The 21,191-nt window shown below is 44.9% G+C and overlaps 1 protein-coding gene across 1 annotated transcript; it reads right to left on the bottom strand.

Moving 5' to 3' along the window:
* Positions 1-3,579: 3,579 nt before the first annotated feature.
* fbxo33 (F-box protein 33) lies at positions 3,580-19,908 on the bottom strand. The gene is made up of 6 exons (XM_079174440.1): positions 19,379-19,908; positions 17,201-17,311; positions 14,875-15,035; positions 14,550-14,758; positions 14,137-14,434; positions 3,580-11,894 (listed from the first exon to the last, which is right to left on the bottom strand). The coding sequence occupies exons 1-6, from the start codon at positions 19,810-19,812 to the stop codon at positions 11,629-11,631; spliced, it is 1,479 nt and encodes a 492-aa protein (XP_079030566.1). The 5' UTR covers positions 19,813-19,908; the 3' UTR covers positions 3,580-11,628.
* Between the last annotated feature and the right edge of the window lie 1,283 nt (positions 19,909-21,191).

Below are 21,191 nucleotides of genomic sequence, written 5' to 3'. Positions count from 1 at the left end.
AGTGCTCCGCCGTCCCTGCAGTAGGTGGTGGAGAGGGTGGTCCGGGTTATCCAATATGGATTTGCAGCCAATGATGGAGTCGTCCTTCTTAACCAGTTTGTTGAGTCTGTTGGTGTCTCCGGCTCCAATGCTGCTTCCCCAGCAGACTACGGAGAAGTACAGTGCACTGGCCACAACAGACTGGTAGAACATCTTGCTGCACACGCTGAAGGATCGAAGTTTCCTCAAGAAAGTCTGTTGTCGATGGAGACACCCAGGAACTTGTACTCCTCCACCTTGCCCACATCCTCTCCCAGAACTCTCAGCGGTTGTGGAGCCGTCGTCTTCCTCCTGAAGTCGACCACCATCTCTCTGGTCTTGGCCATGTTCAGCAGCTGGTGATTTCTACCGGCCCACTCCAAAAACTGCCCTGTACTCCCCCTCCTGTCCGTCCCTTATACACCGACCACTGCAGACTCATCAGAGAACTTCTGCAGATGGAATGACCCCCGAGTTGTATTGGAAGTCAGTGGTGTACAAGGTGAACAGGAAGGGAGACAGAACAGTTCCCTGTGGAGCTCTAGTACCACTGACCACCGTATCAGACAGCACACGGCCCAGTCGGATAAACTGTGGTCTGCCTGTGAGGTAGTCAGTGATCCAGGAGACGGTGGACGCGTTAACCCCCACCACCCACAGCTTCTCACTCAGCAGCAGTGGTTGGATGGTGTTGAATGCACTGGAGAAATCAAAGAAAGTGATTCTCACAGAGACATTTTTATCATAACCCATGTCAGATGTTTTGATTTATTCAGTCTGGAAAATGCAGCTTTTAAATATTTTGTTTTTTTAAAGTAAAGCCCTCATTCAAAAGGTATGTCCATACCATTCCATATCACTTTGTTTTGAAAAAAAGATGGCAAAAGCACGTCACCTTTAGTTTTGAGCCTCGACTTTGGAACAGACAGAAGGACCCCACCTGAGGATCTAAGGCTGTGACCTGGCTCATAGCGGGTCAACATTTCCTCTATGTATGTTGGGGCCAGACCCATACCTGCTTTAAAAGTGATCAGTGAAATCAATTCTAAAACAAACAGGGAGCCGGTGAAGAGAAGCCAGGATTGGGGTGATGTGATGTCGTCTGTTAAAACCTGTGAAAAGCTGGTTTTGTGCATCTTTAAATAATCTATAAAGATTAATAGGAGTTCCAACAATCTAAAATAACAAACAATCATTTAATATTTTTTCTCTTATCCCCGTGTCTGACACACCTCAGTGAAAGTTGAGCAAGTCTTCGATATTGAAACGGCAGCTTCACGGTAACCGTGGCACACAGAAATGTGTTATTGTTTCAGTTTAATTGCGTAACACCACTGAGGTAATCTCATTACCCAGAAGCCCTTTTGTCTGAGCTCTGAACACAGCAGGAAACAAACCCAAATCAGCAGTGAAGCCTTTTTCTGGGTGGTGTTGCCGAGGTCATGGGCAGATATATTTACGTCACAAATGCTGCTTTTAAAATAAATCACGAGTAAAAGCCCCCGTAGAACAATGCCTTTCTGCATATCAACCCCAGTGAATAGAGTTGAACACTTTGTTTGGCACGGCTTTTGGCTGCATCATTGTTATTGTTACTACTGCCTCCGTGCTTTTTGTCCCTGAATGAAACATTTACTACTCAAATTTAAATCCTCCAGTTCAGCATCAAAATGACTTCTTATTAAATATTGAAGTACTGCAGGCTGCTGCTCAACTAAGTCGATCAAATGTCCTATTATCCAGCTTAAATTAACGCGATGATTGACATCAGGCTATCTCGGTTCCTCAAAGGCTGATCCGCGCTCAAACAGTCTCGTTAATTCGAACCAGATGTCAGTCAACAGGATCGTTGCGCGTGTCCGTCCTACTTCAAAAGGGGGAAGCGTCGATCACCGAAACCATGATTTTCTAACAGTACAACGGCAAATAAACCCAAAGAAAGAGCCTCTTTTTTCTCCGCTGACGAGCAGGAGATGATCATGAACACATACGAAGAATTCAAGACCATAATCATGGCGAAATCTAACGCTGCGAGGGCTAGACGAGAAGCATGGCAACATATCGCAGACGTCATTAAATGCGCAAGTGTTGGGAAAATGTATAGGTTCATTTTAAGTGCCTCATCACCTCAATCAATCAGATGATATTTCTTTAAATGTGCTGCTGGCAGTAGGCTTAATGGAACGCATCATCCAATGAGATCTATAGCGAAAATAATTATATAAACTCTTTCAGAATAAGTAGATAAAAACAAGCCCAAAGAGTATCTAACTGATACGAATTAGATACTTATGATATATGTACTGTATGCGCTTATGTATCATGTATGTGTGTATGTATGTGTAGATTACCATATAGAATAGGAGTTTGAATATGTGTGTGCTAATCTGTGTATGGGCGGATCAGTGTGTAGGCTATGTATTATTCATAATAAGCGGTGAAAATAAATTGTGTGTAATTCTCTCTATTCTTATCATGAGTCCACCTTAATCATGTTCTACAATAATGATATGCTATGGTGTACTAATAATACTGTCATATCATTATGAGTGCTTTCAACCATCATGTAGTTGCAACCCAGCCATCAAGAGGACATGGGAGCAAGTACAAACTAAGCACACAAACATTATTCAGAATGGTGAGTCAATACAATATGTGCCATGGTGATGTAATGAACACATCCATAAGTTTCTTAAGCGCCAAATAAACTTTATGAACAGCACGGCATGCAGCGGCTTTCCCGATGTTCTCCGCATCACCGACACTGTACAAACATGAACCACTCGCTACACAGCGTGAGGCTGTGATACAGTCTGTGAGACAGTAGATGGCGTGTGGTGTTCAATGTCTGGCTCGGGAAGGTCTTTAAATAAATGATTCCTTGTCGGCAGAATCGATAGCGCTCGTACAGGAAGTCATCATGATGTGATAACGGATCTTGGCGATCTCGAAGAACTCTCTCCCTATAAAACGCTAATCTAACTAATATCGCTTCCTCATCGATGGGATCTCTGAGGAAGGGAGCTGACACTTTTTTCCGGGGGAGTGGCAGCTTATCCAGCGGATCTAGCTCAAGCCTGCTCTGGAGCAGGTTCAGGCTTATGGATGTGTTGCTATGGTGATTTTTCCAAACTTGCTTCGAGGAACCGAAAAGCCTCACTTATGTAATCTCATCCTGAAAATTATCCGGCTAACTCAGTTAGCCACGTACGAGGAATAGGGCCCTGGTTTGTTGCCTCAACTCTCTTCCTGCTTGCTGTGTTGTCATGGCGACAGTGGTTGACTCTCATTAACCTGTTTCATAACGGCCTCCCGCTAGAGAAAAGACCCTGCAGTGTGGAGATGCGTTACCAGAGCTCATGTTTCTGGTGTTCCCTCATCAACGGTCCTCCGTTTCCTGTAACCATGGTGGCACATATGGTGTGTGTGCTGAAGGTAAATAAGACATTGGGAGCAAACAACGTTTTAATGCTTTTATTCACTGACTAAAAGAAGAGAAGCATTCATTCAACATTAATTCAAATCAACATTCGGCAACATTCCCCCCCCCCCCCTCCTCAGGTGGAAGCCATCTGTCAGTTAAGAGGTTTTACAACAGAACCACGGATCAACACCAAGATAAAACCTGTCTCTTTCCCTGCAGACTAAAAAAAAAAACCAAACAGCTGCAAAGGTTTCAAATCAGAGTTTTGTATTATTTTGGATTTACATTTACATTAAGAGCAGCTTCACAGACGTAGATTAAGCCGAGTTCTCAATCGAAGCGTTCCCACGTACAGACAACCGGAGGGAAGATCTTGGAGCTTTTTCTTTGCTGGTCACAACAAGTCTTAATCCACTCGGACGTTAGCGAGACGGCGTACGGATCAGACTAGAATGTTAAACTGCATTTAAAAGACGCTCCATGTGGTTTGAAACCGGGTCCAGTTCTGTTTTTGGGGGCTTCCGTCTGCTTCCCTGCCTACAGAGAGACCCCACGGCCATGTGCTCACTTTAACAAACACACAGGAACAGAACGCTCAGAATAGTCAACATTAAGGATGGTAAAAACACACACACACACACACACACACGCACACGCACACACACACACGCACGCACACGCACGATGGAGCTTTTCGGATTTACAAAGTCTGTGTGATTTTATTATATACTTCATGTTCATAAATTGAACCCGGACATGTGTTGCATAAGAGTATACCACGGTAATGCATTGTTGATACCTAATACAAATATGCACTGTGTGAGTTTATATATATCTATATATAGATCTATCTATAGTTCTTCCTCTATGGTTTTCTAAAGGCGCAGCCGAGGCGCTGTCAGCACTGCTCGTGCCCCTTTGTGGCCACTAGTAAGACTGCTGTTATTGCAAACTGTCCTGATTTTAAACAAATGCACAACATTCGTACCACGATAAAACTGGGGCCGTCTAGCCGGTCTCACAGAGACCAAGAGTGAGCCCGCCGTCACCGCTGCCGTCGCCCAGGCTGGCCGACCAGAATCACAAAGATCTCAAAAACGATAAAACGAGAAGATTTCAGAAATCATCATAAGGCCAAGTATTGTCGTTGCAAGTTCTTAATAGTTCGCGTCTTCATTTCTACTGTGTGACAGAGAGAGAAAAGAAAAGATAAAAACTGAAAAAATAAACTGTGGATTATATGCATTCCTCTTGCATAGTTGTTGGGCTGGACTGGGCAGCAGGCCTGCCCGGATAATTAGGTTTGGCTCTCCAGACTTGACAAGAAAGACTTTGTTGATTAGCCAGAAGCGTCAGAGCCACAGTAGCCGAGATCTAAATGAAGAGAGTTGGCTGACACTGAAGCACAGATGTCTATCAGTTCCTTGATGTAGCCGCTACGCGCCACAGCTACTGACAAGGGTTTGGCCAAGTCATGCTATCAGTGCTATGTTGTTCTTTCTTCTCTAGATACACAGTGTGGCAAGTTGTCTGACAAATACTCTTTATTTCACCGTTGAGATCATGGTCATAAACTGACTTCAGTTTTTAGTGTCAAGACCGTTGCTGAAATAGAAAACTGGAAAGTCCAAACTTCCTCCGAGGCTCTGGGCACGGCTAACGCTCTTTTCTCTGTGCGAGCCTCCCCATTGGCTGAGATCCCATCTATCTAAGTCTGTTACACAGGGCTGATTCTAATACAAGTGCAATGCACATCCAGTGTTTTTCTTTTTCTCAGAGTAACAGAAACGTGCCGATTAGATTCCTGCAGGAGTCCAGCCCTGTTTGAGCCTATTCAAAGTCTGGTAGTAGTCTATGGTCTTAGCATTTAGGTTTAAAAACACAAACACAAGAAAAGGGGAAGCGGCTGATAATCTGTGATGAGGAAACCCTGTCTCTTTATGGCAATCCTTTCAGAAACAAGTCCCTGAACCATCTTACTTCCTCCTCTCTCTACGGCTATTTTAAGCATACTTTCTAAATCATTGCGAATATTTCCCAAGAGTCGACGTTACAAACTCTCAAGCTGGCGATGATCAAAGGGGAAATGAAAGTGTCCGTGTCTGATGTGTGTCTGCCTGTTTAGACTGATGCAGATCTGACGCAGTCGGCTGCTTTGGTACTAAAATAACACACATCTGATCCGTCCACGTCAATAATATAAATATTGGCTGTTAAGTGCGAGCACAGAGGTGTCAAACCCAACTCTTTGTACATGGGCCTGGCAGGACAGATGGACCCAGATCGGCGTGTATCTACAGTTTTAACAAGCTGTCCAGGCCAACTGTCTCAGATGGACTACATTAGAGGCCAGCTCTGCAGATTCAATTACCCAGCAGGCCACAGGGGCCCCGATATCATCCAGGATTTCTCTACGAATGCATATAATAAGCACAGAAAAAAAAATAAGAAGTCAAAAGGGCAGATTGAACTGGCTGCGACCACATCAATGTACGCTGGTAATGGTCTCCTGAATAACCGACGCCTCACCCCCCCCTGCTCTAGAGCCTTCACACCTGTCGTTTAAAATAAGGCTCCGCTAGCTGTGTGTCAGTCACACAAACCCCTGTCTGCATATGGTGTATGAACAAGTCCATGTGTGTCCACAGTGAATGCGTGCTGGGACTTCTGTGTGCGTTCATGTGTCTGTTAAATACGCAGACTAACTTCCTCATACTGTGTTGTGATGTTCTTTGACCTGGCACATTGATCCGATGGGTGGAACCCACTCATTAGGTGGAAAGAGAAGCTAGTTCTTGTGCTGTATTTAGCACACGGTCAGTGTAAGCTGCTTTCACTTGTGATCTTTTGTGTACCGGACACAAAAAAGAAAAAAAGGCCTCAAAAAATGACTGGAAAGTGTTAAATAACCGAGTCTAAAAGGTCAACGCACCTCCACTCTGCTCAGACCAGCTGGTGATCCGGTGTGTCTAGTCCATAATAGCTGCGTTCCAGATCTCTTCCAAAAGAAACACAAAAAAAGAAAACACCACTCGTTCAAAAGTTACAAAAAATATAGCATATATTTATATAGTCTAGATTTCATGCGGACACTTAACTAGCCATGTAGTAAACGGTTTGCCAAAGGTCCCCCCCCCCCCCCCGTGTGGAATGTCCCGTTCCTAGCAGCAAATCACGTCACAGGGACATCAAATCACTTCCCGTCTGACTTGACCGTGGCCCACAGGCTCGCCATGCAACACGTCAGACGGTGTCCCGGCTGAGAGGAGCTTCGGGAAGCGTTTAGTCTTGAACCAAAGAGTTCAGTTCAGTTTAGATTGAACCAAACTCCTCCTCATTGCCTTTCCTTAGCTTTTACATTCACTCACTCCTCACAGTGAAACAGGTGATGGAGGGAGGAACGTGGTCGCGCTGTAGAAGAGCGCTGCTCTGGACTAGAGAAACGCCTGGCTTTTGCTCTGTGAGGTGCACTTCACAGACAGGAAATGAGCCACGTTGTAACAATGCTGCCTGCCCTCATTAAGTAACACATGCTGGTTAGAAATATCAAACAACCCACATTCTATACAGCTGGTGTGAACACAGGGTGCAGCCACTGAGACAGCGCTGGCCCGACTTTTTGCGCTTTTTGGTCTCCTGGCGGGACTGTTGCCGCTTTATCTGGTCCAGCCCAGTGCGGTCCGTAGCACGTGGACAGAGCGGAAGCGGTTGGGAGCTCAGGTGGAGAAACCACAAAGTGGAGCGGAACCACTAAGAGGGAGGAAAGAGAAACAGAGAGGACAGCACTAGAAGGAGGTGGTAGGAAAGAATACTGGAGCAGCCTCCTGCCCGCGTGCGGGCATTTCAGATAGACTTGTGTCTGGGTTTAGGACCTGGTCTACTGTGGTCTTTGGCAGCTTAAAAACAGATCCAGTGACTCCTACTGTTCATAGAGTGCGCTAGAGGCCTGAGCTATGGGAACTTTCCCTTCTTTTGAAAACCGATTGTACCCTGAGAACGAACGAAAGATGTTTGTTTCCTGCTGCAGTAGACGTGTTAAGACCCCCCCCCCCTTTAAATATATACACACACACACACCTGCATGCAGAAAACATATGACGCTACGCTGCTGACAACTTAACGCGCACACAGTCACACCATGTTACTCACACATTTCTACTGGGTACACTTTAGAGAGCTTACATGAAAACGTGCGCAGAAAACACAAGCACGCTTTACAGGAGAGATTAAAACGTGCGTGTGCTGAAAACCCGAGACACAGTCGCCTCAAATGCTGCTTCCCTAAAGAGTGAACCAACAATCACAGCAACAAACGACGGTGGAGAGCAGAGGCTCGAGAAGCTTTCAGGCACGAGACGGCTCAATGTTGAGAAGTCGTTTCTCCACTGATGTAGCAGGAGTAGTCAAAATGCTATGCCATACTGTCTCCCGCATAGCGTCGACGTCGTCTTTCTCTCTGCAGATTGTGAAATAGTTTGCAAATTGTCAAAAAAAACATTAACTGTTGATTAAGAATTTGTCCGGGAGCCTCCATACAGGAGCACATTTCCTCACAAGTGTATGGGAGTGAAATTCATGATAACAACACATCTCTTTATAGCTCTTCCAATTGAGAGTATTAGAGTTTTTTTAAGTTCTGCTCGAGCTGCCCATAGTCTGAGGAAGAACCGCACCCCCTCACGAGGTGACTTCTAGTGGGGAGCCAATAACGGCTATGAAGACGAGAAGCGGAGGAGGAAGCACACACGGTGGGGGTAGGGTGGGATTTGTAAAATCAGCTTTTTTTAAAATAACTTGTTTTGTAAAAAACATAATCTATTTGCTCAGCTCAGATGACCATCTAGTTTGAATGTCTGTAGATTGTTTCCCTCTTTATCAGGTGATGCCTATACCAACACAAATGGCTTCAATCTCTCACATGAAGGAGCAAAGTCAAGCTCAAAAAAGAAAAAAAAGAATGAGATGAGGCAAAATCAGGAGGTAAGGAAGAAGATAAGATTAAAAAACCAAACACATTTTGGTCTGAATGCGTCCTGTTGGCTTTGCTATCCCCTCTGAGTGTTGGGAGTGAGCAGCTCTGTGTGCAGCCGCAGAAGGCCTTTAAAAGAAACTCCTGGTACCAGAGCGCATTAATCCTGAGACATGGACCAAGGACAAGAGAACCATCGAGGTCCCTTCACAGATGAGCAAACATTTGGTAACCACAGGCCCACCGCTGGGACCCATTCATTCGGAACCAAGCTAAGTGCTGGCACATTGTGTAACTCAGGATCCATATCAGTCTATGTGTAATAAAAAAATAAATCACTGGTCAACCTTGTAAACGACAGACCTGGATATGGACCTTCACAGTCTGCGATGCCATTGCCCCTCTAAAGCGCCACGGTGTGCAAAACAAGTGCGCGGATTTGGGAGTCGACAGCGTCTACTTAGGGAGGTTAGGTGCTCGGATTTTCCTGGTGAAATCCCACCTCCGCTGTAGAAATGCTGTCAGAACCATTGAGCAGCAGATGTCACCACACCGGCCCAGCTATCGACTGGTCTCACCCGCGGTGGCCCTGGCTTGAGTCCTGATCATGCCGTGCTTGTGCTTCCGCAGAGCCCGAATAACATTTCTTTCATATAATGGGGGCGAATGGAATTAGGACAATAAAAGCGACTGTGATTCAACCGAAGTCGCGCCTTCACCCTGGTTAATGGAAGCCTGAGGACCAAGCCAGCTGCACCGCCAGACGGGAGGAAGTCGTTTCACACCAGAAGATTGATTACATTCACTTCACAAGTTCACAGGGCCCGGCAGGTCCTCCGTAGACAGCATGGACTCCCTTCACTCCGCAGCAGCAGCTCTCTGCCCCCCCTTATCGACTGAGATATAAAACATGTGCAATGAGCAGACAGCTTTTGCCATTCTTTAGTCTTTATCAATCTTAATCTTTGAAAACAAATGTATGATTAAGTTTACTGATGCCCCAACCAACCGAGGTGGAGCGAGTGTCTATCAGATGGCAGAATGAACAACATCATCAATAATAACAACAACAACTGTATCCAGAAATCATGGGGCTGTTTCCAAGGCAACTGTGACTCAAGAGGAACAATATCTCACACTATCTGATTGTTTCACACACCCTACACATCATCACCACCTCTCTCCTGGTCATAGTGATGTTAAAAGCCGACAGAAATACGCCAACGGTTCACATCCAAGACCTTGTTGTGCTGTTGGTGCCACATTTTTAAAAAAAAAAGAAAAAAAGAGGAAAAACAAAAACCCAGCCTTGGCCGCCAGTGGAACCTACGACGTCCTCACGCATTTATTCAGCCGCCGTGACTGCTGTGGCAAGATATGCTTCTGCCAGGTTTCTGAGGCATGTAGAGCTATACAGAGCTATACAGCAGGTCACTGGCCAACAGAAAGAGACAGGGCGAGAGTTTAGTTACATTCACTGCATCTTCTTCTTTTACTGGTTCTTTCCGGACATCCATCATGAGCGAAACATCTAGTTCCTGCCTACTGAATTGCTGGCATGGCTGCAAAACCTGGGTTTGGTCTTTGCCACCTTTTGGAGGATGTGCCTGCAGAATACTGGTTTTGTTTGCATGGCCGCACCAGATATTGAGTAAAGTAGTCAAAGAGATTCCTCTTGATATAAATATATATGGCATCATAGAATGAAAACCTTTTTCCCCTTAAGAATAAAGCAGAACTGTTTGAAGGCTTTTTCTTCTCAGAGCCCTTCGTATTATGTCACACACTCCTGTTCTGTTCTTTGACATGATATCATCACATGTGAACACAAAAGGGCTCTGGAGCCAGTGATACCAGTCAGAAAGTCTCGACCTCCAAAGGTGAGCAAAGGCAGCTATACTCTTTCTGAATATAGCAAGAAAAGATGCAACTAGGAGCTCCCTACAGATGTAAGCAGAACCGTGTGTGGCACTGTGACGGGCTGATTCTATAGTTGGGCTCTGAACGTCAGTCGGAAGACGAGGCTCCCCATCTAATCTCCTAGCGAGGTTTCACAAAGATCCACAAGTGGGCAGGGTGGGAAGTGTGTTGGCTGCAAGCGTGTAACAATATTCTCCATAACACCACCAGCAAGGGGCTCAAAACCCTCAATAAAACTCATTCAAAAAGGATCAGAATATCAGAGTCATAGCACTGACATGGTCCATGCTGGTAAACAGCATTAAAACTGATTAGCACCCGCCACAGTCAGCCACGTTACAGTGGAGATTCCCACCCTGCTGCCAAGGCTCTCCAGCTAGTGGACAAGGTGACAAAAGGAGCAGCTATGGTTGTGTTACCCAGGAAGTGATCGATTGGTTAGTTTGCTAGAGTGGAGCCGACAGACAGACCAACGCAGAGCAAAGGTTTCAAAAGAAAAACATGTTCACAACTAAAGCCCCCCCCTTTAAATCCCACCGGCCCATCACTCAACCTGCCTGCTTGTCCTGTTCTAGCTGTGAGCAGGATAATTATATATCTGTGTTTAAATACACACAAAGCCTATACAGGCAAGGGAACCACCACACAGGGGGAAAACAAGGTTACACAGAGCCAGTTGAGCTGAGAAAATAAAAGAAATCAAAGTTACATCATACAGAGGCTCTGGAGGTTATTACGGTGAAGGACAGGACATGGAGCTCTGAAGACTTGTCCATCAAGACCAGACCAGACTGGGCCACGCCAGACAAGAGGGCATTTGAAGCGGCCGAGTGACCCATTATAGCAGACCAGTAAAAGAACTTGGTCATGACTCAAGTCTCGTCTGTGGTCCCTAACCACAGATTGGTATGATATTAAATTGAATGAATATAGTATTTTGTATTAAAATATCTAATTTGAAAAGGGATATTCTTAATTGGTAAATGTATTTGAAGTCATTGGCTAACTAGATAATCAGGAGGCAAAGCAAGAAAACAGGGAATCATTTGGAAAATGACTTGATTGTGTACTAAAACCCCCGCAAAAGAAACACAAAAAAATAAAAGTAAAATAAAAACAATCAGCTCACACCAGTTCACATAAATGTGATTCATAGACTGTTTTATGATCCAGTTTAGATTCTCACTTAGGTCTCCGGTTGGCCTGGGTCAGAGGCCTGAGTCGACTTGGACTTTGGTCGGTCTGGTCTGGTCTTGACATAGTTTGGGCTGTGACGCGCTGGACTTGCCATCCCCGCCTACATGCCGACGCTGAAGGTGTGCAGCTCGCGGTGGAAGTGCTGGGTGGGCTCGGACAAAACCAGGCTGGAATCCAGGCAGGGGTGCCAGACGCGGCCGAGGCCCAGGGAAACCTCCTTGACCAGGTGGTGGACCGGGTCTCCCTCCATGCACACCAACTGGTCCGGATCGAAGTCGACGCTCTCCTCGGAGACGGTCAGGACGCGGAGGCTGGAGCCACGCAGCCGGGAGATGGCCACCAAATTATGGGACCAAACAGTGTAACCTGCAGAGAGAGCGAGAGAGAGAGAGGACTAATCTCACTAATCTTTAGGATCAACAATGAATGTGCTACACAACATTGGATACAAACCATGTTGATTTATGATAAGATACTGGTTGCATATTCACAGTCATTATATTGTTATTCATTTATATTTTGCTGTACATTTTAATAGGTTTCTATTTCTTACACTGTGTTTGTTAAATGTTATGCACCACCCGCCATGTGAAATTCCTTGTATGTGCAACATACCGTGGCAATAAACGGTTCTGATTCTGATTGCTTTTCCTTTCCCCATCTCACATAGTTGCCTGGGTGGAACTTTGACCTACTTCTAGACAAAAACAGGACCTGTAACCAGCAGGAATAAGAGCTACGACGTCTCGACCAGCTGGTGTGCAGCATTAGAAAACATGCACATCTCTTCATGTGTGATGTTAATGTAAAAGATGTCTCACATTGACAAACCCACAGATTACAACCACCAAACTCTGCCATCAGCAGGAAGCGGTTTTCAGTGAAAATAAACCCACATGTATGCTACGTGCACCAGACAAACAGAGTCAGTGAACACAGCAGTCAGCGAGCTAAATATTCTTAAGGGAGAGTGAATATTGAACTTTCATCCATCCGAAGGTCACAAACAGAACTTCATATGAATGCTCGTCTATCTCGGTCTACTGGATGTGTAAATGGACTACTATGGGAGGTTGAAAAAAAAAAAATAATAATAATAATAAATGTACAGATCTCGCAAAAGATTTAGAGATTGGTCTCAATTATAAAGACAATAAATCAGTCAACTAAATACTTTGCTGCTAACGTGCTGCAACAACGGATTATGAAATTGTAAATAATCTATTTGAATTGCTGTGGTTAAAGCTGGAGAGTCAGCGGGCCTAAATCAGTCTGCATCGATCTATTGATGAACGTGTGATTCTGCTTTATGGGCTATTGTATGAAACGCTCCTTGCAGCCTCTTTTCACGCCGATGCTGTTGTGTGACATTAATAACTAAACTATGTGACATTTTTATTTATTTCTATAATTATTATAGGCCTCTTGGCTGATGGAAAGTCTTTGGGGGCAGACTTGTGGTGATGTGTGTTGAATCATCAGGACATGAGGCAAAGCTTTGCTGAGCTGTCGTTATCTTGTTTGACTGTGGTTGGCACCGCTGTTGCAGAGACCAGTGGTGTGACCAGCTAAAAGCCTTTAATAATCATCCTTCTTATTTACAGTCGCTGTCATCACCACACCACCTTCACCCAGCACGTTGCACTGCTGCACGTAGCTTACATCAACCAAAACACAAGAAATGCAAGAAGAGACACCCACATACTACCAACTTGCGCTTGATTTAATTATTGAAATTTCAACTGAGGGTGCCAAATATTTAACTGAGGGTGCAATGCATGCTTTAAAGCCAGTGCATCTACAGTAGATGGGGTTTGCACTGGCTGCATTCAAGTCCCTACACAGCCACTAACTGAAGGTGAGGTCCTAACCGGAGCTGCAGAAGTAGCTGCGGGGCTTCAGGTGTCTCTCACTTAGGTGAGGTGAAACCCGTGCCACTAGTGTTTTAATGTCTTTATATTTACGGCCAACCTCAAAATCAAATTGATCCATAAAATGAACCTCTTCCCCGGGTGTGTGTGCTCCACTGCTGTGGTTGTTTTCTATGGTGCCAAACATTAACCATGTCCGTTTTCTTTTTACCCGAAGTAGATCTTTACTTTTTTAACCTTCGATTTTTGTCCCTCTGTATGCAACTGTGTGTTAACAACTTTGTGTTGAGTTTATAGTTTCTTGTATTGCCTCCTAGGGGCAAAAAAAAACACCCAAAACACTTAACGTAGGTTAAATGTTGAGCGTCACATGATAGCAGCCCTCATTATCTTCAGTTACCACATGTAGAATTAACGATGCCACTAAAAATAAACACATCAATTCTGGAATTCTGAAAAACTAGGTTTCAACAGCAGAACTGGAATGAAGGCATCATAGTAGTTAGGTGATTTGAAGCGATTGACTATCAGATTTAAAGATACATATATAGTTTCTCTTGGCTTCCAACCCATAGTCGAGTCTAAAGTCGTTCCAATCACTCCAACCGAGCCTGAATCAATTTAGATAATACATACACTAGAACCACATGTGTATGCTATCACAAAGTTGACCCGGCACAGACCAGAATTAACAAGTCCCACTACAGTGCATCCCCGACACAACGAGTTGAACTCACCATGTATCACCAGTACAGCCAGCTGCGTACATCTCCATGACAAGAGGACCAGCGGGTCTTCGTTCCGATTGATGCTGAGGTCGGGGAAGTCGGGGTCGTCCCTCAGGAGCAGGAAGTGAGTCAGCGTTTTGTTGTACTGCTGAGAGATGAGCTCCAGTGTGGCGTCGGTCACCAGCGTGCTGTAACTGTCGAGGTGGAGGCGCTCCAGCGGTAGGCTGGGCTTTAGGACCCTGAGGAGCTTCGAGCTGTCGACCTCCAGGGCCATGATGTATACACGCAGGTTGGCGCTCACGCGAATCTGGGGACGAGAGGTGAAACTTGACAACAAACGGAGCAAGAGGCTGTCCTAGAATCATTCTTTCTGACTAGAGGGGGCCAACAAGACGGAAAAAGGAAGATACGCGTTGCATTACCAGTGCTTTCCAGTCGTCCTCTGTAGCGGTCCCTTCTAGCGGTTTGAATTCCAGGGCGGCGCCGTTGAGCAGCAAGGAGAGGCGATGCAGCGGAGTGCGACGGGGAGATGCCAGCAGACCGCAGAGCTCAGATGTCAAATCGGCAAAATCCAGAGCCAACGAATGAAGATTAGATAGACGATCCAACTCTGACGGCGAGATGAGGGGACCTGAGGGAAAGTCAGGAGAGGTTAGTTGTACGAAACATAATATACTGCCGTTCTGGATTTACACCAATATAATCAAATTGTACACACAGATCCAGAAGAACCACACCTACACTTACCCAGCTGGTGGTCCAGTAAACTGAGGTGCTGCAGGGTCTCCGCTGAAGGGTTTGACAGGCAGGCTAAGGAGCAGGGAGTCACCAGACCCAGCATGAAGCTACAGGACAACCACCTCAGATGCCGGCCGTTAGACAACACCTCCATGAACAACTGCTGGATTCTGCAGAGAGCACAGGGGAGGCACATAGAGGGTGCAAGAGAATTATCTTCAAGTCTCTTTACTAGCATAACATTTAAGACACCATGAGAGCAAATCTAAGACAAACTTCTTCCCAGAAATAAACCGTATGTGTGGGGAAGGAAGATATTTGTTTGTGCTAAGAGAAAAACACTACGCTGACAGAACATTTCATCATATGAAACTCACACAACAGACTATACTCTGGTAATCTGACAAATGATATTTCAACACATTTTATGAGGCTAATTTGAGGTTCATGAAAACAAGCGGACATGATTCAGACCTGTTCTGAAGGTATGACTCAACGACGCGTCGCTGCCTCCCACCTCACTACCACTGAGCTGCAGAAAGAACTAGGGCTGCAACAACGAATCGATAAAATCGATAAAAATCGATTATTAAAAGAGTTGGCAACGAATTTCATTATCGATTCGTTGTGTCGGCGATTATTACGCCACTCAATAAGTGGCGGAGATGTTTGAGTGAATAACGGAACAGGTCTCCGGTTCTGTAGCTGACGCTGACCGGCGTTTAAACGTTGCCATGACAACACCGGAAGTTGATTTACGCGATTTGTATTATTTTCGCGTCATTCGCGCCACCGCCGCCGGGGACCTCGCGTTTGGTCGCGATCGCCAGGGACCTATTCACACAGGTGTGTGAACACCAAACGTGACGAACGCGATGAACGCGGCCGGTATCTCCGGGGACTATTTGTGTTCATTCGCGTGCATCGCGCCGTAGAGGGGGCGTGGCTTATCGGCCTGAAAAAGCCGTTCACTGATGGATCAGCGCGTGTCTACCCTTCACTGAGAGGCGTGGGTAAACCCGCTGAACCCCACTCCTGATATTAGTCCACTTATTTTTTAAATAATTACTTTAACAGCTCAGGGATGTTCAACCTGTTTGTGCACTTTGTGAAGATGTGTTGCTCTGTGAATGTGCACTGTCAGTTCAGGGTTGGAAATTAATGCTTTTTTGTTTTTTGTATCCGATTCATCGATTAATCGAACAAATAATCGACAGATTAATCGATTATTAAAATAATCGTTAGTTGCAGCCCTAGAAAGAACCCACGCTGGTTGCCATGAATGACAAATACTGGTATACCAAAAGGCCATCGTAATAGCCAGTGATCTGGATCAATGGGCTGTGTACCCCGAATTGAGTACCCTGACGCACAATACAGGGTATTTATACATTATAGTGCAACATCAAAGAAGTAACATTACTCTCAACAAAGCGTATTGTCTCCAAGCTCATGCTGAGATGATCCGGACGACATCCACAAGGTTATTTTCTCAGATTTTGGAGATTTGCATCAACATAACTTCAGATTTGAATGTTTTTTTTCTCCCAGTTGAGCAACTTAGAGCTCGAGAACCAGATCCAGAATTATTATTTAAAGGAAATTATGGAACCACCATCAATATGTGAAACGCAACATGGGCTAAAATTTCCAGGAATTATCTACGCACGAGTGCCACTGCTCCTCAGCCGGGCAGCACAGCCGCTACCGAGGGTAAATATCCGTTTGAGTACGATGACCTAAATGAAAACAAATATCTACCCCCATCCCTGTTGTTGATTAGCATGTTGGCCCACTGGAATATTTTAGGATAATTACAGCATTATTTGCGATTCCCAGTCAGTAAATAATCCTTCAGAGACTGTGATCCCCCGGTCTGCTGCACCTCAGCGGTCCACGCTACATTATTCATTCATACATCAGCCCAACAGTCTGTGGACAGAGAGTTGGTCGCACACAGCGAGAGTGTTTAGCGTTGTGTGCTGTGGTGATGCTGTGTGCCCGCTGACTGGATGAAGACAACCCGTCTTGTGAACATCTACCCATTCTGGAAGTGTACCATCCTTCTGAAACACCAAACAACACACACTGTTTTCAACTCCAAACCAGGCTGCCGGCAGAGCCACCGTGTGAATAATAACTCTCCCACACAAACAGCCACTGAATATCAACAAAAGACAAGAAATGGTATTTTGTCCATTCGTGTTGGACGGTCAATAATTTACCAATATAAAGTATAATATATTTACAACACAAGTGAGCGCTCTACGGGCAGAAACATATACTGAATCCAAGCATTTCTTACTGAACCATGTGTTGCTCTACTCAGGCTTACTCATTGATCTTCTTGTCCCCCTGGTGAATTTGGTGCAGGTTGGAGCTGTCGAGAAGTCCCTCCTGCTGGAGAACACAGGTGTCTCCATACAGACTCAGCTTCCGCAGGTTTCTAGAGAGAGAGAGAGAATGTTAGGGATACGAAAAGGAAACAACCACAACAGTGCATTTGGTTTTCACCTTATGAGTCTGTGTCATTGAGCTGACGGACAGGTAACGGTTACCATGAAAGCAGTGCATCTAAAATACATTCAGAACAGACGGGTGGTTTTATCCCATTCAAACCTGGGACATAAAGTCAAACCTAATACATGACAGTTGTGCCTTCATCAAGAGTGAGTTATGAAGTTATGTTCTTCCAAACTAACAATGGGTGAACATCAGTGTGTTCGGCATTACTGACACATCTGTGTCATAAGAGAAAGCATTATACCCCATTACATTTTAGTAACAGAGAGAACCAAACCTAGCAGCACAATTATCTCAAATGGATGGTTTCACTGTCGCCTGTTTGCTCGGTCAACATTTGTTGTAGTCATTACTGCTGGAAGTTGTGTAGCTGGTTCAATCGCATGAAGCGCATGAGAGGTGCTTGGGAATGTTTAACAGAAGAAACAGCAGCTAGAGGAGTAGTTTTTGTTTGGGGGGGGGGGGGGGGGGGGGGGGGGGTTACCTCACAACTCAAACTGTAGCCATTTGTGCAATCTAATCCAGCCCTGTCCTGTATATTGCTGGGTCATCTCCTATTCTGACAGAAATATGGCTGCATTGCACTTCGCTGCACTGCCGTCTAGATCCCTTTATATCCCGCTGCCCAAAATAGATGTCCAACAATCAAGCAGCAGACTATAGGCCACAAGTCGATGCTTTGAAAAGCAGTCCCACTCGACCACCTGCATCTGTTTTGACGACGACGTTTGGAAAATCAACGATGTAGGTTGAGGGAAAAGATAATCAACCACACGTTGTGCATTGTGTTTGATGAAGCCCACTTCCTGCAAATGAACTGAGAGCTAAGCTTCACGTGCAGCTACTTAGTGTGGGAAAGCGCTAGTTAAGGAACAATGAGTTATCTATCCCCGTTATTTTTAACATGCACCAGTACCCCTGGAGTTGGACATATGTAGGCTGAATGACCTGATAACATGGGAGTCGAAGTTAGATATGACAGCTGGCATATGTCTTTATCAGGGGTCAACTGGTTAGAGTTGATAGAAATTGTAAATAGCAATGAAATAACATAAGCTGAGTATGGGACATTTTATTATGACACACTGCTAAAAAATACTATGAATTATTCAAAATAGTGTGCTGCATGGAACTGGGACACCGCTAGTTACATCAGTCTGTGTCTGAATGGAACATATTGGAAACTGCTCAATGAGAAGAAGTCAGACAACAGTAACGGTTTCAACGCCCTCAGCAGAAATAAGACAGGAACAGTGGATGGCTGCTATTTTCAGCACTACAAAGCACTGTAGAGAATAACAGAGAACGTGGGAGAAGGTATAACAGAGAGATAACTTCTGCACCGAAAATAGGAAGCTTAACGTTCAAAGGACCGTTTTACTTCCACAGCAGAAATGAGCCAAGTGGCTCGAATGCATGTGTGCAGCACCTCGATGGTCACATATCACATTATGCAACGACATAGCAGAGCTAAATGCGTATCCACATACACTAAATATGTGTGTGTGTCAGTGCTGATATCAGCAGGTCGTGGCCAACAAAGCCTTCTCTAGCCACCACCACGGCTGCTGCATTGTATCTGCTGGTATGAAGACCCCAATGTGACGTAGAAAACACAACTGGCAACAAAAGACACGCAGACAAGCGTTTAACTCGCCAATGAAGCCTACATCATACATACGCTGTAACATTATTTTACGTCTGTATATACATATGACAAAGCAATACAATACTGATATATGAATAACGTTTTCAGAGGTATTAAGATAACGTTGGATGCTGATTCCAGTGCAAAGACACGACCCTATTACGTAACTCCTAATGTCAGGGGTTTGTTTATAGCTAACTAAGCTAGCTAGCTGCTAGCTTACTGCGACGCATCAAAATACTACGAAATTACAAGAAAAGTGGAGTGGGGAGTCACGCAAAACCCCGAAATTGAATATGAATAAACGCTAAAAATGGGATTTTTTAGCAAATTTAACGATACCTGTTGTTGCGGATGCTGGAGAACACACACAGCACCTGGTCCAAGTAGGTGGCCATGGCGTCTCTCCATCGCTCGGAGAGCTGCGGGTCGCTGTCGGGCTGGTCCATCCTGGTGGACGACGGGTCGCTGTTCAGAGGACTCAGGTAGCCTTCCACCGGTGCGAGCTCCAGCTGCAGATCCCGCACGAAGGAACCGAACTTGCGCATGAGAAACTCCAGCTTCGGGGTCTCCCCGGAGCTGGAGCCGCCGCCGCGACAACCACCACCTATCCGCAGTTTGAGCTCGGTCCACAGCGCGGGGTAGAAGAGACACTCCCTCCATCGAGAGCACACGGCCGAGGCCCGCAGCTTGTCTCGGTCCGACAGAAAAGAGAAGATGTGGACGATAAGCTCGCTGGGCAAAGCCATGGCTCCGACACCCCCGCACAGAGCCATGGCGAGCGAATAAAGCTTCGGTCTGAAAACCAACCAGCTATTGAATAAATGTTACAGCCGTGTTTTAAAAATGGGGGCTGCAGCAGCGAATTACAGCAGCGCTTCTTCCTCTCGGTGAAAACAAACCGTTTTCTAGCTTTGCCTTCAATACTATCGGACCGTACCACTCTAGTTCAATGCACGGGAAACAAAACAACTCTCAGAAGTATTACAAAATATAACAAGTGGCATCATTTGTGTTTAGTAAAATTACGACTTTCTTTATTCATGCATGTCCCCGCTTTAGTGAAAATGCACCGTACTTGTAGGAATCAGTAATCGCATCGCCTCAAGTGAATGGTTTAGTCCTGAAGTTCTGTTATTTTTGCCATACCACCGTACTCCACGAGGGGGCGTTGTTTATTTTGGAATTGATTCAAACCCAAAACACAACGCCTCCAGTTCACACCCCACTCCAAACACAGATGACAGAGGGTGAACAAAACCAGACCACAACATACATTTAAAGGGACAACAGCTTTTACACAAATGATATACCTCAAGGAAGTAATAGCAAGTAGGATCCATAGACTGTATATAACAAGGGTAGCAGCCGCTATATTGTAGGGCTGTTGCACTGGAATGCACTGTAAAGTATTCTTGTTATTTTTTTCTATCTCACATCTGTGAAATCATACCTATAAACCTTCACTTCAACCTTTGTTAAATAAACCAACAAGTGATTTCATAATGAATGGCATCCTTTCTGCTTTCAGCCATTTGATTAATAACAAGAACTTTAAATGGACAAAAAAATCTTATAAGATAGATTAAATAAGATCATTCTTTATAAGTCAGTGATCAGACATTTACAGTATTACAACAAGAGGCATCAGTAAAAAACAAAGCAAGTATAATAAATCAGTAGTCAAACAGTAAGGATAGGTGTAAATCAATTGTTTGCCACTTTTTGGTATGTGCGGTTGGGAGCAGAGTTGGATCATTGTTGATTAATGTAATGTCATCGTGTAAACTGCTCCAGTAAAGGTGACATGGTTCAATTTGTCATGTGAGTGTGTCTGCACGTAACCTTTTAAGACGTGTAAATCAGAGTTTGACATTAATGTTCAATTTCTTCTGACAACATTATATGTTCCCCAAATGTTATTGATCAAAACATAACATGAGCTGTTGTAGATCAAACCTGTGAGGCTGTGGTCACGGTTCAGTTTCTCTACCCACAATTTGTGGTGTGGGATGGGATAGCAATGACTGCAGTGGGTCCGGTCATTCAGTTGCAGTTATCATCACAAGATGGCAGTACAATGACTTATCACAGCAGCATCAAATGAATCAAATTCTCCTCAAAACCTTTCATCACTACTGGGCCTCTATCTCGT

Source organism: Pholis gunnellus, assembly GCF_910591455.1.
Source record: "Pholis gunnellus genome assembly, chromosome: 15".
NCBI lineage: Eukaryota > Metazoa > Chordata > Actinopteri > Perciformes > Pholidae > Pholis > Pholis gunnellus.
The sequence above is the reverse complement of the archived record's forward strand: the minus strand, read 5'-3'. Positions and strand labels throughout refer to the sequence as shown.

Bases quoted from the DNA above. Each gene is read 5' to 3' on its own strand.
- fbxo33 (XM_079174440.1), bottom strand. From the start codon at position 19,812: ATGGCTCTGTGCGGGGGTGTCGGAGCCATGGCTTTGCCCAGCGAGCTT. The intron at 14,759-14,874 runs GTAAGTGTAGGT...ACTTTCCCTCAG, and splicing joins TTTACTGGACCACCAGCTGG to GTCCCCTCATCTCGCCGTCA. The intron at 14,435-14,549 runs GTAATGCAACGC...TCTCGTCCCCAG, and splicing joins AGGACGACTGGAAAGCACTG to ATTCGCGTGAGCGCCAACCT.